The following is a 14,138-nucleotide window of genomic DNA, read 5'->3' as shown; positions in this document are numbered from 1 at the left end:
CTATGTTAACTTTGAGCAAATCGCTTGCCTGTTATGATCCACAGTTTCCTCATCTGTAAAAAAGAAGTGATTGGATTTGATGTTATACAAGGCTCCTCATTACTCTAACATTCTATTCTTCTATGATTTTTATTAAAAGGATGAACAGAGGGAACCTGACCAGCATATCAGAGTTCCTCCTAATGGGGCTCTCCAAGTGGCCAGAGCACCAACAACTCCTCTTTCCACTGTTCCTGGGGATGTACTTGATCACAGTATCTGGAAATCTATTTATCATCCTAGCCATATGTTCCAATGTTCACCTCCATAGCCCCATGTACTTTTTCCTCATCAACCTCTCTTTCACTGACATCTGTTTTATCTCTACTACAGTCCCCAAGATGTTAGTGAACATTTACACCCAGGATCACACCATTTCCTACATGCAGTGCCTGACTCAAATATACTTTTTCACCTTGTTTGTTGGACTGGATGACTTCCTCTTAGGTGTGATGGCATATGACCGATACATAGCCATCTGCCACCCACTCCATTACTCAATGGTAATGAGCCCCAGAGTCTGCATCCTACTTGTTTCTGGGTCCTGGATCATCACTAATGGCTGTTCATTGTTACATACCCTCCTAGTAGACCAGTTGTCTTTTTGTGCAGAGAACACAATCCCCCACTTCTTCTGTGACCTTTCAGCCCTGCTCAAGGTCTCCTGCTCTGATACCTACATTAATGACATGGAGATTGTAATTGTGGGAGGATTTTTGGTTGGTGCCCCATTTGTTCTAATCATAGTGTCCTACATTCACATTATTTTGGACATTATGAGGATCCCATCCACTGGAGGCAAGTATAAAGCCTTTTCCACCTGTGGTTCCCACCTCTGTAGCGTGTCCATCTTCTATGGGACCATTATGGGGGTGTATTTTCTCCCCTCCTCCACCCATCTTGACAATTTAGACATGTTAGCCGCCATCTTCTATACCATAGTGACCCCCATGCTCAACCCCTTCATATATAGTCTGAAGAACCAGGACATGCAGAATGCCCTGAGACTTCTTCTCAGCAAGAGAACTTTCTCATTCAGGTGATCCTTGCTACCAAAACCTGCAAAGTAAAGTAAACAGAACAATTTATATAATGATCACAATAAAATCAAGAAAAAATTGTTGAAAAACTTTAGAACTCTGCTCTGTGTAGTGACTAAGGGCGAAGCATATCTCCAACCTCGCAGCACAGCAAAGAAGTCTTCATTTATTTACATGACTAGCATGTTCATTTGTTTTGCTTAAATATATTTATTTCCAAAAAAGGGAGGGTCCACAGACTGTTTACTTTCTATGTATGTACATTGTGAAACATATTCTAAGATTGTTATTAATAATTGGGTAGTTCATAAGAAATATTGGGGTAGACCAGAGCATGATATTACTTTAAAAAGTAAAACCATTTAGGAACAGCTAAAAAGAATAATTATTTTATACAAATCAGGTGCAAGAGGAAGAACTAACAGAGAGGAATTAGATGGGGGAGGAGGGCTGTTAGTTCTGGAAACCTACTTTCATTGGGAATGGATTCAAAGGGGAACAACACATATATATCTAAAAGAGTATAAAAGTCTTCTAAATTCAGAAAGAAATAAAACACTAAGGGTATAGGGAGGGGGAGAGCATAAGGAAGGGATTTCTACAGGGGAAGGTGAGGGAATAGAGTAAGGGGGCATGGAATGGTATTCAGATTAGTGGGAATGGGAAGACAAGGGAGGGATCCTTGTAGAGAGGTAGGTTAAGTAATAGGAGGGCAAAGTATCAGGTAAACATAAAGGAGAGGAGTTAGGAGGCATAGAAAATAGAAGATATACTCAAACAAAAATCAGAAATGGAATTTGTTAGGGAAAGTATATATCTGAATGTGTGTGTATGTGTGTGCATATTTATGTATGTATGTATGTGTGTGTGTAAGTGTATCTATATACCTATAATCTATATATAAATATATCTATGCTTAATTGTAGCCTTCTGGGATGGGGAAGGGAAAAAGGAACAAAGTAGAAAGTGCACAGTATAGAACAAAAGAAAATTAACAAGGAAGAGCAAAATGGACAGCTCTCAACACAATGCATAGTGTTTATTATATAGGCTTTCTTGAAATGGAAATTTATTGCTACATATTTTTAATCCTCTCTTATGTTCTGCTGTGCACATGACATGATTTTTTCCTCTTCTTATTTTGTATTTAAGATTCAATATTTAAGTTTACAATATGTTTCTTTTTCTTTTCTTATGTGTATTTAAGTTTCTGTAATTAAAAAGGAGGGTCTTATTGGTAGGGGTAGTAACTGAGAAGTTACAGTGATGTTAAAAAAGAATATCACTAAAATATTTTTAAATATTGAATGAGGGTGCTGATGTGGGTACCATTGGGAGCCACCCCTTGTGTGAGTAAAACCATAGCCTAGAAACTAGGGGTAAAAAGGAGTAGTTGCTGCTCAGAGGTGAGGAGATGGGAAGCCCATGGTTCATAAGTGGGAGGTTTCTTTGGCAAGTATTTAACACAACCTTTAATATTGAGAGATCTTAAGCACATTGACACCTGGGTTGCTAAGGGGTAATGTGTAGCACCACACCTGAATGCTTCTACCACTATAGGTGTTGTTAAGATCTATTTGGGTGGCTAGTTTTAACCTAAATTCAATTTTTGGAAGAATAAAATATTAAGAAGACAGAACACTTAAATGCACAGAAGGGAGAAGCAAATTTTGTGTAAATTATGTAGTAACCATTCAAATACCAATCTATCTTGATGGTTTATCTTTTGAAACTTGAGAAATGGAAATAAAACCAGAAAAGTGATCAATTTTGTATGGTTAAAAAAGAACACATATAATGCTACATCTTTGTATCTTTCTATATTTCATCAAGTCTATGCTCGTATTTGTGCTCACATGGTACTCAGGGGGAAAAATAGCTTTGAAATTATAGTTCAGAATAGGTAGCACAATGATAGTGATTTAACTTTAATATAAACTGTTTAGAACTCTAGGCTTTTTTCCTTGGTGAAATTCAGTTCATACTGTGATCAGTTCTCTATACTGCTTAAATAATGCTTAGGAAGAACACAGATGGTCATAAAGCTTTTTGACATGTTTGGAAAATAAAAAACAACTAGCTTTTTAATTTTGGTCAAGGATGTGGTACTTTGAGTTGAAATCACTCCAGAAGCCTGTTCACAGAAAGCACAACATACATTAGCCCCAATGCCTCAGTGGAGATACTTCAGAGACACAGTCAGGAACACCAGACATTTCTCTATGAGGTCTGGGATTTGAGATAAAATTGAGCATTAGATCTTGGGGAGTCATTCCATACTATAAATATTGAGTCCCATTTTGAAATAATCCCCCTATCTGTATATGTGTGAAATGTCCCTCATCCAGGCAGCTAGGCAGCATAGTAGATAGAATACTGGGTAAGTGTGGCTGATAGAGTCCTAGTAGAGCTTCCCCCCAACCCCAATATTCTAACTTTATTCCCCACTATACCTACCCATTCAGTCCCCCTGAGATTTAAATAAAAAGCCAATTGGAACAATTAATAATGTTAGCAAAAGAGCAGGATATTAAATAAGCCCACATAAATCACCACTATTTCTATACATCGCCTTTCAAAGTTCTGCAAGAAGAGATAGTTCTTTTAAAATAACTGTAGACAATGTAAAATACCTGCCAAGACAAATTCAGGAACTATATGAAGATTATTACAAAACACTTCTTATACAAATAAAGTCACATTTAAATAATTGAAGAAACATTCATTATTCATGGGTGGACTGAGCCAATATAATAGAAATGACAATTCTACCTAAATTAATCTACTTATTTAGTGCCATCCCAATTAAATTACCAAACAAAATTCTTTTTATTTTATTGACCTAGAAAAAAATGACAAAATTCATTTGGAAGAACAAAAGGTCAAGAATATCAAGGGAATTTTTTAAAGTAAAGGAAGGGAGTCTAGCAGTGGCAGATCTTAAACTGTATCATAAGGCAGTAATTATCAAAATTATTTGGTACTACCTAAGAAATAGAATGGTGGATCAGCAGAATAGAGGAGATATATAATACACAGTAACAATTATAATAACTTTGTGTTTGATTAATGTAACAATTTAAGCTTCCAGAATAAGAATTTATTGTTTGGTAAAAAAAAATAGGCAAGAAAACTGGAAAGCATTCTTGCAGAAAGTAGGTATTAACCAATATCTTGCACCATTCATCAAGATAAAGTCAAAATGGATTCATGATCAAAACACAAACGTAGATACCATTAGTAAATTAGAAGAACATAGAGCATATTACTTATCAGATTTAAGGACAGGAGAATTTATGAATAGACAAGATGTATAATTTTGACTACATAAAATTCAAATGATCTTGTACAAATAGAAACAATGCAGCCAAAATTAGAAAGAAGCAGATAACTGGAGGGAAATTTTCTAGACACTTTCTTGAATAAAGGCTTCATATTTGAAATGTACAGAGAATTTTGTCAAATTTAAAAGATGAGTCATTCTCCAATTGATAAATGGTTGAAGGATATGAACAGGCAGTTTTTCAATGAAGAAATCAAAGTTTATTTACAGATATATATTTATGTGGATATATGTATATATACACATATGTATACATCCACATACATATTCCATATGAAAAGTGTTCTAAATCCTTACTGATTAGAGATATGCAAATTAAAATAACTTTGAGATACTATCTCACACCTATCAGATTGGCTAAAATGATAGAAGGAGAAACTGACAAATGTTGGAGGGGATGTAGAATAATTGGGACATTAATATACTATTTGTGGAACTATGAATTGATCCAACCATTTTGAAAAGGAATATGGAATTATGTCCAAAGAATTATGAAACTATGAATATACTGTTTGATCAAGAAAAACCACTAATAGGTTTGTTCCCAAGGTGACCAGGGAAAAAGGAAAAGAACATATCAGTGCTAAAATATTTATAGCAGCTCTCTTTGCGGTGGCAAAGAACTGGAAATTAAGAGGATACCCATCAATTGGGGAATGGCTAAAGAAGTTGTGGTATGTGATTGTGATGGAATACTAGTGTGCTCTAAGAAATGATGAGCAGGTTGATTTTAGGAAAACATGAAAATACTTGCATGAAATAATGGAGCGAAATGAACAGAACCAAGAGAACATTGTATACAGTAACAGCAATATTGTTTGAAAAGCAAATGTGGATGACTAAGCTATTGTGAGTTATATGAATATTCACATCAACTAGAAACAACCTATGAAGAAAGATACTATCCACCCCGAGAGAAAGTATTGACATATTAGGCTATGTATTGTATACTTTCATACATATATCTATGTCAAATGTTGGCCTTCTATAGTGAAGGGCCGGGAGGGAGAGAAACATCTTAGAACTTAAATGTAACAGAAAAAGAATTTTTTTAATTTATAAAAAGTTTTCTAAAGCATGTTTGAGGAGTACAGATTGCAATCTGGTGAGAAATGAAGAGATAGGTGACCTAGACCTCCATCCTTAACTAGATGTTTACCATCAGTTTCATCTAATCATCACCATAATAATTTTCATTTTATTTTCACTACCACTGGGGTCACTAATTCGACATGATAAGAGAACGACTAGAAATTATTTTGACAAGGAGCTCAGATCAGAGTCATTCAAACCAAACACGCCAGGTTAAACCACTTGTGTCACTCTATCTATAAAGAATTGTTTCATAACACTTTATTCTACATTCACTTAGGGCTCAGAAGGAAGAGTTCCTGGGTAGAAGTAAGCTCATAGGTTTTAGAAGGACATTGGAAGTCATCTAATCATGCCCTTTAAATTTACAAATAGGAAGACTGCAGTCCATAATAGTTAAATGGTTTGTCCAAGCTCACATGGGTAGTATGTAGCAGAATATTTCAAATCCTGTCTTCTAACAAGATTTAGAAGCAAATCTAGCACTCTTTCAATTGCCATGGGAAAGAAAATGGAGGGGAAACATCATAGAACTAGACTAATGAACTACGTGTTATGTAATACTGGACTCTGACAAATTTTTACAAGACTTGAAGCCTGGCAGGTGATATAGCTGTCCCCCAACCCTAGATAATAAAAGTAAAGCAGTTTTGTCCTTGCCTTTATTCCTGTCTGGCAGATGCAGGGTAGAGAGGAAAGAAGCATAGTACCACAACTCCTTTTATGACTGAGTTTGAATCACCAGGCCCTGTCCATGGTGACAAAGACAACTTTTTTTCTACTTATATTTTATTGCTTTTATTTTTTATAAATATATATATATTTACTTTACAACACTCAGTTCCACAAGTTTTTGAGTTCCAAATTTTCCTTCCCTCCCTCTCCTCCCCCTCCCCCCGAAGATGGGATGTAATCTGAAATAGTATCTACACATACATTCGCATTGAACTTATTTACATAATAATCTAGTTTTAAGGAATTATAACCAATGGAATGAATAATGAAAAAGAAGAAATGAAACCAAAAAAGAAGGAAAAAAGAGAGCAAAGAGTTTGCTTCAATCTGCACTCAGACTCCATAATTCTTTCTCTGGATGTACATAGCTTTTTCCATCATGAGTTTTTTGGTATATGAATGTAATGGAATACTATTGTGCTATAGGAAATGAGGACCAGACGGACCTCATTATAACCTGGAACGACTTATATGCACTGATGCTGAGTGAGGGGAGCAGAACCAGGAGATCATTATACAGAACTACAGACACATGGTATCTGTAAGGTCTAACTTTGACAGACTTGGCTCTTCTCATCAAAGACAGCTCTAAAGACAACTTTCATCATTCCTTTAAAGAGTAAGCTAATTATTCTACTGAATGATTCAACCCATTGAGGAATTGAGCTCTCAAACTGATATTTAAGACTCTGGGATTTTAATGGGGCTACTGAGGGGTTGTGGTAAATTTTTCCCTTCTCTCTTTCTGCTTCTGCTTGCCAAGTTTCCAACAGGGGAGAACATGCAAGTTCAGTTCTCTTGGGGATTGACTCTACATAGAATTGTCTCTATTTTTACAAAGAGACAAATTGAATAAACACTGAGCTTGCTGATGAAATACTAGGGTCATATTTCTTAAAATTTTTTTAATGTCAGTAAACATAAACCATAGGAAGGGAATATCATAAAACAGTAGGAAAGGGCACTGAGTAGCTGACATTAAAAGTACTCAGTGTGAATGCATATATCTGGGAGGGAACTGCCATAAAGGCATTGATATTCTTTCAGCTTGATCTAGAACTTCTAGCTTCTGCTTCTCAGTGTCTCTGTGCTTAAATGTTTCTTCTGACATTGTGAGGTACAAATAGGATAGTGGGGATGACTATGAGGACAATAATTATCATTGATTCAGTACAAGATAAGAAGGAAATTTGTAAATCATTTTGGTGCTAGTAGCAAAAAGACTCAGTACTTCTGACCACCTTCAATATTCATGTCTTTTGATTACAGGAAAAAGGTGGAGGCAGCAGAGTCAGGGTTTGGGGTGGCAACATCTGAAATCAACAGACATCAGCTGGGTAAGATTTGGAGGGCTTGGAATAGCCAATTCCATCCATGTTCTCTCTTCATACATAGAAACACACCACTATTCTTTATTATTTAGTTTTATTTATTTACTGTTAAATTGCAAGTTCAAAACAGTTTCACTCTCTCTCTCCTCACCCTGAACTATAGAACACCACTATTTGACACAGATAGATAGAGACATAGAGACATAGAAATATGTGTAATGTCCTGCTGTGCATACTTCTATTTATCAGTTCTTTCTCTGGGAATAAATAGTATCTTCCTTCATCGGTCCTTTCTAAATTATTTGACTATATACTGAGTAATAATTTGAATAATACTCAAAATAACTTAATCATTCACAGTTATTCTTCAAACAATAATACTATTATTATATATTACATTCTTTTGGTTCTGCTTTCATTATTCATTATTTCTTGCAATTCCTTCCATATTTTTTCTAAAGTCAACTTACTCATCATTTCCTACATCACAATCACATACCACAACTTGTTTAGTCATTCCCCAATTGATGGGTATCCCCTCAGTTTCCAGTTCTTTGCCACCACAAAGAGAGCTGCTATAAATATTTTAGAACATATACGTTTCTTTCCTTTTTCCCTGATCACCTTGGGAAACAGAACTAATAGTGGTATTTCTGGATCAAAGGGCATATACACTTTTATACCTGTTTGAGCATAATTCCAGATTGCGCTCCAAAATGGTTGGCTCAGTTCACAGTTCCACTAGTATTGTATCAGTTTCCCACACACCATTGTTACTGAAATAATTTGACTTCAAATAAAGTCTCACTTGTTTTTCAAATCGTCAAGTGAGAAACTCTACAATCTGTGTAGGAATTCCAATTTACTGTCAAGAAGCTAATGGTTGTACAAAGAGGGGAAAAATTATTCAAGAAAGGAAATACAAAGGTCCTGGCCACCCTCATCTCATTCCTTTTTACCCTTCACCTTTTAGTTCCTACCCACCCCATCTTTTATCCTTAACTGTACTTGTGTATTTTCAAACTGTGTTTTGGGGTTCAAATGAAACTCTAGTCTCAGGAAGGGCATCAGTTTTGCACACCCTTACCTTTAACTTCTCAACACTGAAAGTACTAATACTAGGAGGAAGAGGAGTAGGAGGAGGAGGGGGAGGAGGAGGAGGAGCAACTAGTGTTAATATAGGACTTTCAGGTTTGCAAAGAAACATACATAACATAACACATGTTACCTCATTTGTAACAATCCATATGTCACCAGAAGACTTCCTAGGCAGGTTAATCAATTGTTAGGATTAAATACTCATGAAAAACTACAAAAATTTCTTTTAAAGTTTTCCTTTATGTCATTATGAGCTTGACAAATATCAACAACATGAATGTTTCCCTATAAAGTGAATAGAAAAAGAAGACTACATATGAAACCATAAATTTCCACTGCACGCAATTTGGTTTCTAAGTATATTTCAAATTTAACATGATATTTTCAACACTTCTAACATGCTTGTTGGTATACAATCCATTTCTAAACTTGAAGGAAAGGAAACAAGTTTCAGAGAAATTACTAAGCCTTTGTGGGATGCAAATAGGATATGGTTATAGAATGTTGTGCCTTATTTAAAGGGAATAGAATAAACAAAAGGGGCATTGAAATATAACTGTGTGATAAGGAGAAATATTAATGTCAGAACATCCAGGAAGCTAAGATAGGAAGCAGAGTGATAAGAATTGGGGTGAAAATCAGTGGAAAAAGACACAGAAGCATTATTTTCATGAGAATGAATCACAGGCCACCTGAATAAAAGCAAGAAATAAAAAAGAGGCTTATGAAACAGATCACAAACTTTGCATATAGTAATAGTACAGGACCTTGGTGATAGGAGGTTTTAATTATTCTAAAATCACCTAAAGTTATCCCACTTTTTTCTCTATTTCTCTGTCTGTCTCCCACTTCTCTCCCTCCCTTCCTTCTCTTTTTCCTACTTTCTCTGTCTCTCTCTTACTTTCTCTGTCTCTCTCCTCTCTCCCTATCTCCCTCTCTCCTTTTTCCTTTTCTCCCTCCCCTCTCTTCTTCTTTATCTCTGCCTCTGCTTCTGTCTGTCTCTCTTGCTCTCTGTCTCCCTCACTCTTGCTCTTGCTCTCTCTTCCTCCCTCCCTCTTTCCCTCTTCCTTCCCTCACTTCCTTTCTATGTTCCTCCTCTCTCACTTTCTGTCTTTCTCATTCTCCCTTTCTCCTTCCTTCTTCCCTCCCTTCCTTCCTCTCCTTTTCCTTTTCTCTCTGTCTCACTCTCCATCCCTCCATCCTTTCTTTTTTCTTTCTCTCTTTGTCTCTCCCTCTCTAAGGGATGGAACTGCACTGGAAATAAATTTTAGGCATAAAGAAAAGGTCTTTTGTGAATGAATGGAGACAGGTAATGGCCTTCTGAGGGCAAAAAGCAACTGGGACTAGGTTGGCTGGAACTTTTATCTGGGAGTAAAGCATAGACAAGAGTAATGGGAAAAGTTCTTTAATTGGGGTACCCTAAGTAGCTGTCAATCAGTCAACAAATGTTCATCAGGCACTTAGTATGTACAAGACAATAGTGAAATAGGTCCTGCGTAAAAAAGCTTGCCCTTTAAAGATCCCCAAAATATGGTAATGGGAGGAGGGCACTAGCAGCAAAAAAAAGTTCACATAAAAGTTGGTGATTGAGCTGAGTTTTGTAAGAAATAGGGGTATTCTAAAAGACAGAAAGGAAGGGGAGTGCACTTTAGATATGTAAGAGAGCCAGTGCAAAGGTATAGAGACAGGAAATGGTATCATGAGTGACAAGCAGGAGGAAGTCCAGTTTGGGCTGCATCATCACTTTCTCTCTCTCTCTCTCTCTCTCTCTCTCTCTCTCTCTCTCTCTCTCTCTCTCTCTCTCTCTCTCTCTCTCTCTTCTCTCCCTCCCCACCCCTCTTCAGACCTGTAAGTTAATTGATATATGGACATCTTAGGGAGGCAACTCCCTCCACTGATGCCATTCTTCAAATTGATCGTCTTAGAAAGTTTTGGGCTAGGGTAGGTGTTAAATGAGAACTTGAGTGTCTTTCACCAGTGCTATATCACCAGTGCTGAATATCTGAGACAGGACTTGAAACTAGGCTGGTTTAATCCACACTATATCTATGTCTTTTATGTGCTCATATGGCTGGATCTGGTCATCACAATCTGTTGGATAATTATAGCATTATGAAACAATATACTAGATGCTTATAGAATCATAAGATTTTAGAACCAGAAATTGTCAGAATTGAAAGGGTCTTTAAACATGACCTAATCTAATCCTTTCATTTTACAAATGGAAAAAACTGAGACCCAGAGCTGAAAAATAACTTACTCAAGGTCACTTCTGAATTAAGTGAGAAATTCTCCACAGGGTAAATTTTTTTAAATAATAATAATAATTATAGTATTTATATATCACTTTAAGTTTTGCAAGGCACCTTACAACTATCTCACTTTATCCTCACCATTCTGGGAGGTAAGCTCTGGTATTATCCCTATTTTACAGATGAGGAAACTGAAGCTGAAAAAAACTAAGTGATTTTCCCTGGATCGCACAGCTAATAAATATCTAAGATCAGATCTGAATTCAGGTCTTCCTGATTCCAGGTCCTGCACTGTATGCACTCTACCACCTAGTTGCCTCTTTAATGGAGAGTAGATCAAAATAGTACCATGATCACTGGTATTTTTATGACTCCTTCACCTTATCACATGTCCCATGGTTTCATTGAGGAACTATTTATTTAATTAATCATATTGTTTAATAAGTCTAACTTTCTTTTAATAGACTCATGGGTTGGAAAAACCAGACCACTATCTCTGAGTTCCTCCTCCTGGGACTGTTTGAGGGGTCGAAGAATCAACAACTCTTCTTCTGGCTGTTTCTATTCATGTATCTGGTTACTGTGATTGGAAACCTACTCATCATCGTGGCTGTTGCTTCCAACACTCACCTCCATACCCCTATGTACTTCTTTCTAGCCAACTTATCTTTTGCTGATATCAACTTCATCTCTACCACAGTCCCCAAGATGTTGGTGAATATTCATACTCAGAATAACTCCATCTCTTATTCTGACTGCCTGACACAGTTATATTTTTTTATCATGTTTGGGACTGTAGATGAGTTTCTACTGGCCACAATGGCATATGACCGCTACATGGCCATCTGTCACCCACTCCATTATGCAACAGTGATGAGTCCCCAACTTTGTTTCCTGTTGATTTCAATTACATGGGTTATTAACGTTCTTCATTCTCTCTTACATACACTGTTGATGAATCAACTAGTCTTCTGTGCCAAAAATGAAATTCCCCACTTCTTCTGTGACCTTAACCCCCTGCTGAAGCTATCCTGTTCAGATGTCTTCATAAATGAGCTAATGATTCTCACCATTGGTGTTCTTGCTGGCCTGACTCCATTTTTCTGCATCATTATCTCTTATGTGTATATACTCTTTGCCATACTAAGGATCCCATCTGCTGAAGGGAAGCAGAAAGCATTTTCCACCTGCAGTTCCCACCTTTCTGTAGTATCTCTCTTCTTTGGGACTGTCTTTGGAGTCTATTTTAGCCCTTCATCCAACCACTCAGCCCACAGTGACATAATTGCATCTGTGATGTACACAGTGGTGACCCCAATGCTGAACCCCTTTATCTACACCCTGAGGAACAGGGATATGAAAGAAGCCTTGAGGAGGCTCTTTTAAGTCCCCTTCTTGAGGGCTAAGATATCTAAAATAAATGCTAAAATTATGTTTGTCTTCCCCTCTGTTCCCCAAACTGAGTAGCAGAAGGGTGCCAACTTCAAAGAATTTTCCCACAGAGGAAATGCTTTGATTCATTCAGATCTCAGTCTCATTCTCAGGCTTTGTCTATCTGTGTTGACAAGTTTGAATCAGGACAAACCACTAATAGTACAATAATGTAATTCTAGTGTTGAAGATTCAAAACAATATAATTTTAAAATTAAAGAATCAGACATAGAAGTTTAGTTATAGAGAAACAGAGAATATAAAGATACAGATAAATTCCACTTTGCTTCCCCTTCTCCACATAGTCTGGTCATCAGATTAGAGAATTCTGATCATCTGATTATGGAATGACATCTGGCCACCCATTTCCCTCTTATTTATTTTTATTTACTTACCGCTTTAGACATATTCAAATCTATGCCACAGCTTGATACCTTTAGCTAACCCCTTACTCAGCATCACCTGCTATGATAGAGAGATCTCTCTGAGAGTCTGAAGACCTAGTTCTTGTCATGGTTCCATGGCTAACTTAGCTATGAACAAGTCTCTGAACCTCAATTTCCTGTTCTGTATAATGAAGGAGTTGCACTAAATAAGCTATGTTTAGTTATATCACTAACTAGAGGTAACTTTGCAGAATAAAGGAGAGTAGATGTTGAGATTGTGCTAACCCTCTGCAGGTTATCTCTGCATGCAAATAATTACCTTGATGGGAGATCTGATGATCTGATGGTAATAAGTCTATTTTTGAGATTAAGGAAGGACTGGAACACTACCACCTCAACATAATGAGAGTTGGCAAAAAAAAATAGAGGAGCTAAGAATAATAAGTTGGAGCTACTGTCACAGTCCAAAAAAAATATTGCCCATGAGTATAGCCTGTTAACACAATGTAACTTCTTACCTCCCCACTACCAGCAGCATCACTTTTCCTGTCCACTATTTTAAGCTTTTGGCTTTTTCTCTGGACTTAGGGGCCAAACAACAACAACAAAACCCATAAAACATCAGAAAAGGACTAGATGTCTTTTTCAGAAACAACGTTAAATGTTGTAAATGTCAATTCCATTCTTTTAGAGGCTTGAGTGAAAAGTGAACCAAATGAAAGATTGTGTAATGATTTCAATTCAATTCCATTTAAGAATGAGTCAACTGAAGTAGCCAAGTCAAATCCTAGGACTTAAGGGAGAAAATAAAATAGAACCCAAGGAATTGGCCCTATGTTAGAAATGTCAGGGGTGGGGGTCTTGTTAACACCAGAAGGAGTTTCCATATTACACCATATCATTGGACCTCTACAGGCAGTTTTCCCAATCCCTCTTAATTCTATTCATTTTCCTTTGTTGATTATTTCCAATTTATCCTGTAGAAGGCTTGTTTGTGCATATTTATTTGATGGTGTCTGGCACATTATGTTGTGAGCTCCTCAAGAATAGGGATTGTCTTCACCTTTGTTTGCACCCCCAACACTTAGTACAGTGCCTGGAACATAACGGTGCTTAATAAATGTTTATTGAGTTACTCTGAAATCCTTTGATTTTAGTATTTGAGCCCACCTAACAAGTACACAGAGTAATCTTGTGAGCTTTCTAGCAAATGGTAACTGCCATTTGCAAATGTTCACTTTGAGGATATAGAAGTCATTGTTTCCTATGAACACGTTTTGTTCGCACACAGTAATCTTGTGATGATAATAAACTGAGTACTCCCATAGGTGGTATGTCAACTCCTTCATGATTTCTAGAGCTCCAAAAAATATGCAATATTATATTTTGAA

General features: G+C 36.7%; 2 protein-coding genes and 1 pseudogene across 2 annotated transcripts; 2 read left to right on the top strand and 1 right to left on the bottom strand.

Moving 5' to 3' along the window:
- LOC118841651 overlaps nt 1-14,138 on the bottom strand; it is a 1,013,973-nt pseudogene that overhangs the window by 852,469 nt on the left and 147,366 nt on the right.
- LOC118841661 (olfactory receptor 1361-like) lies at nt 141-1,082 on the top strand. The gene has a single exon (XM_036749239.1). It carries the CDS (start codon nt 141-143, stop codon nt 1,080-1,082), a length of 942 nt encoding a protein of 313 aa, XP_036605134.1.
- LOC118841663 (olfactory receptor 1G1-like) lies at nt 11,399-12,316 on the top strand. Its single transcript, XM_036749241.1, has one exon. The coding sequence runs from the start codon at nt 11,399-11,401 to the stop codon at nt 12,314-12,316; it is 918 nt and encodes a 305-aa protein (XP_036605136.1).

This window comes from Trichosurus vulpecula, chromosome 3, assembly GCF_011100635.1.
Source record: "Trichosurus vulpecula isolate mTriVul1 chromosome 3, mTriVul1.pri, whole genome shotgun sequence".
Lineage (NCBI taxonomy): Eukaryota > Metazoa > Chordata > Mammalia > Diprotodontia > Phalangeridae > Trichosurus > Trichosurus vulpecula.
The sequence above is the reverse complement of the archived record's forward strand: the minus strand, read 5'-3'. Positions and strand labels throughout refer to the sequence as shown.

Bases quoted from the DNA above. Each gene is read 5' to 3' on its own strand.
- LOC118841661 (XM_036749239.1), top strand. From the start codon at position 141: ATGAACAGAGGGAACCTGACCAGCATATCAGAGTTCCTCCTAATGGGG.
- LOC118841663 (XM_036749241.1), top strand. From the start codon at position 11,399: ATGGGTTGGAAAAACCAGACCACTATCTCTGAGTTCCTCCTCCTGGGA.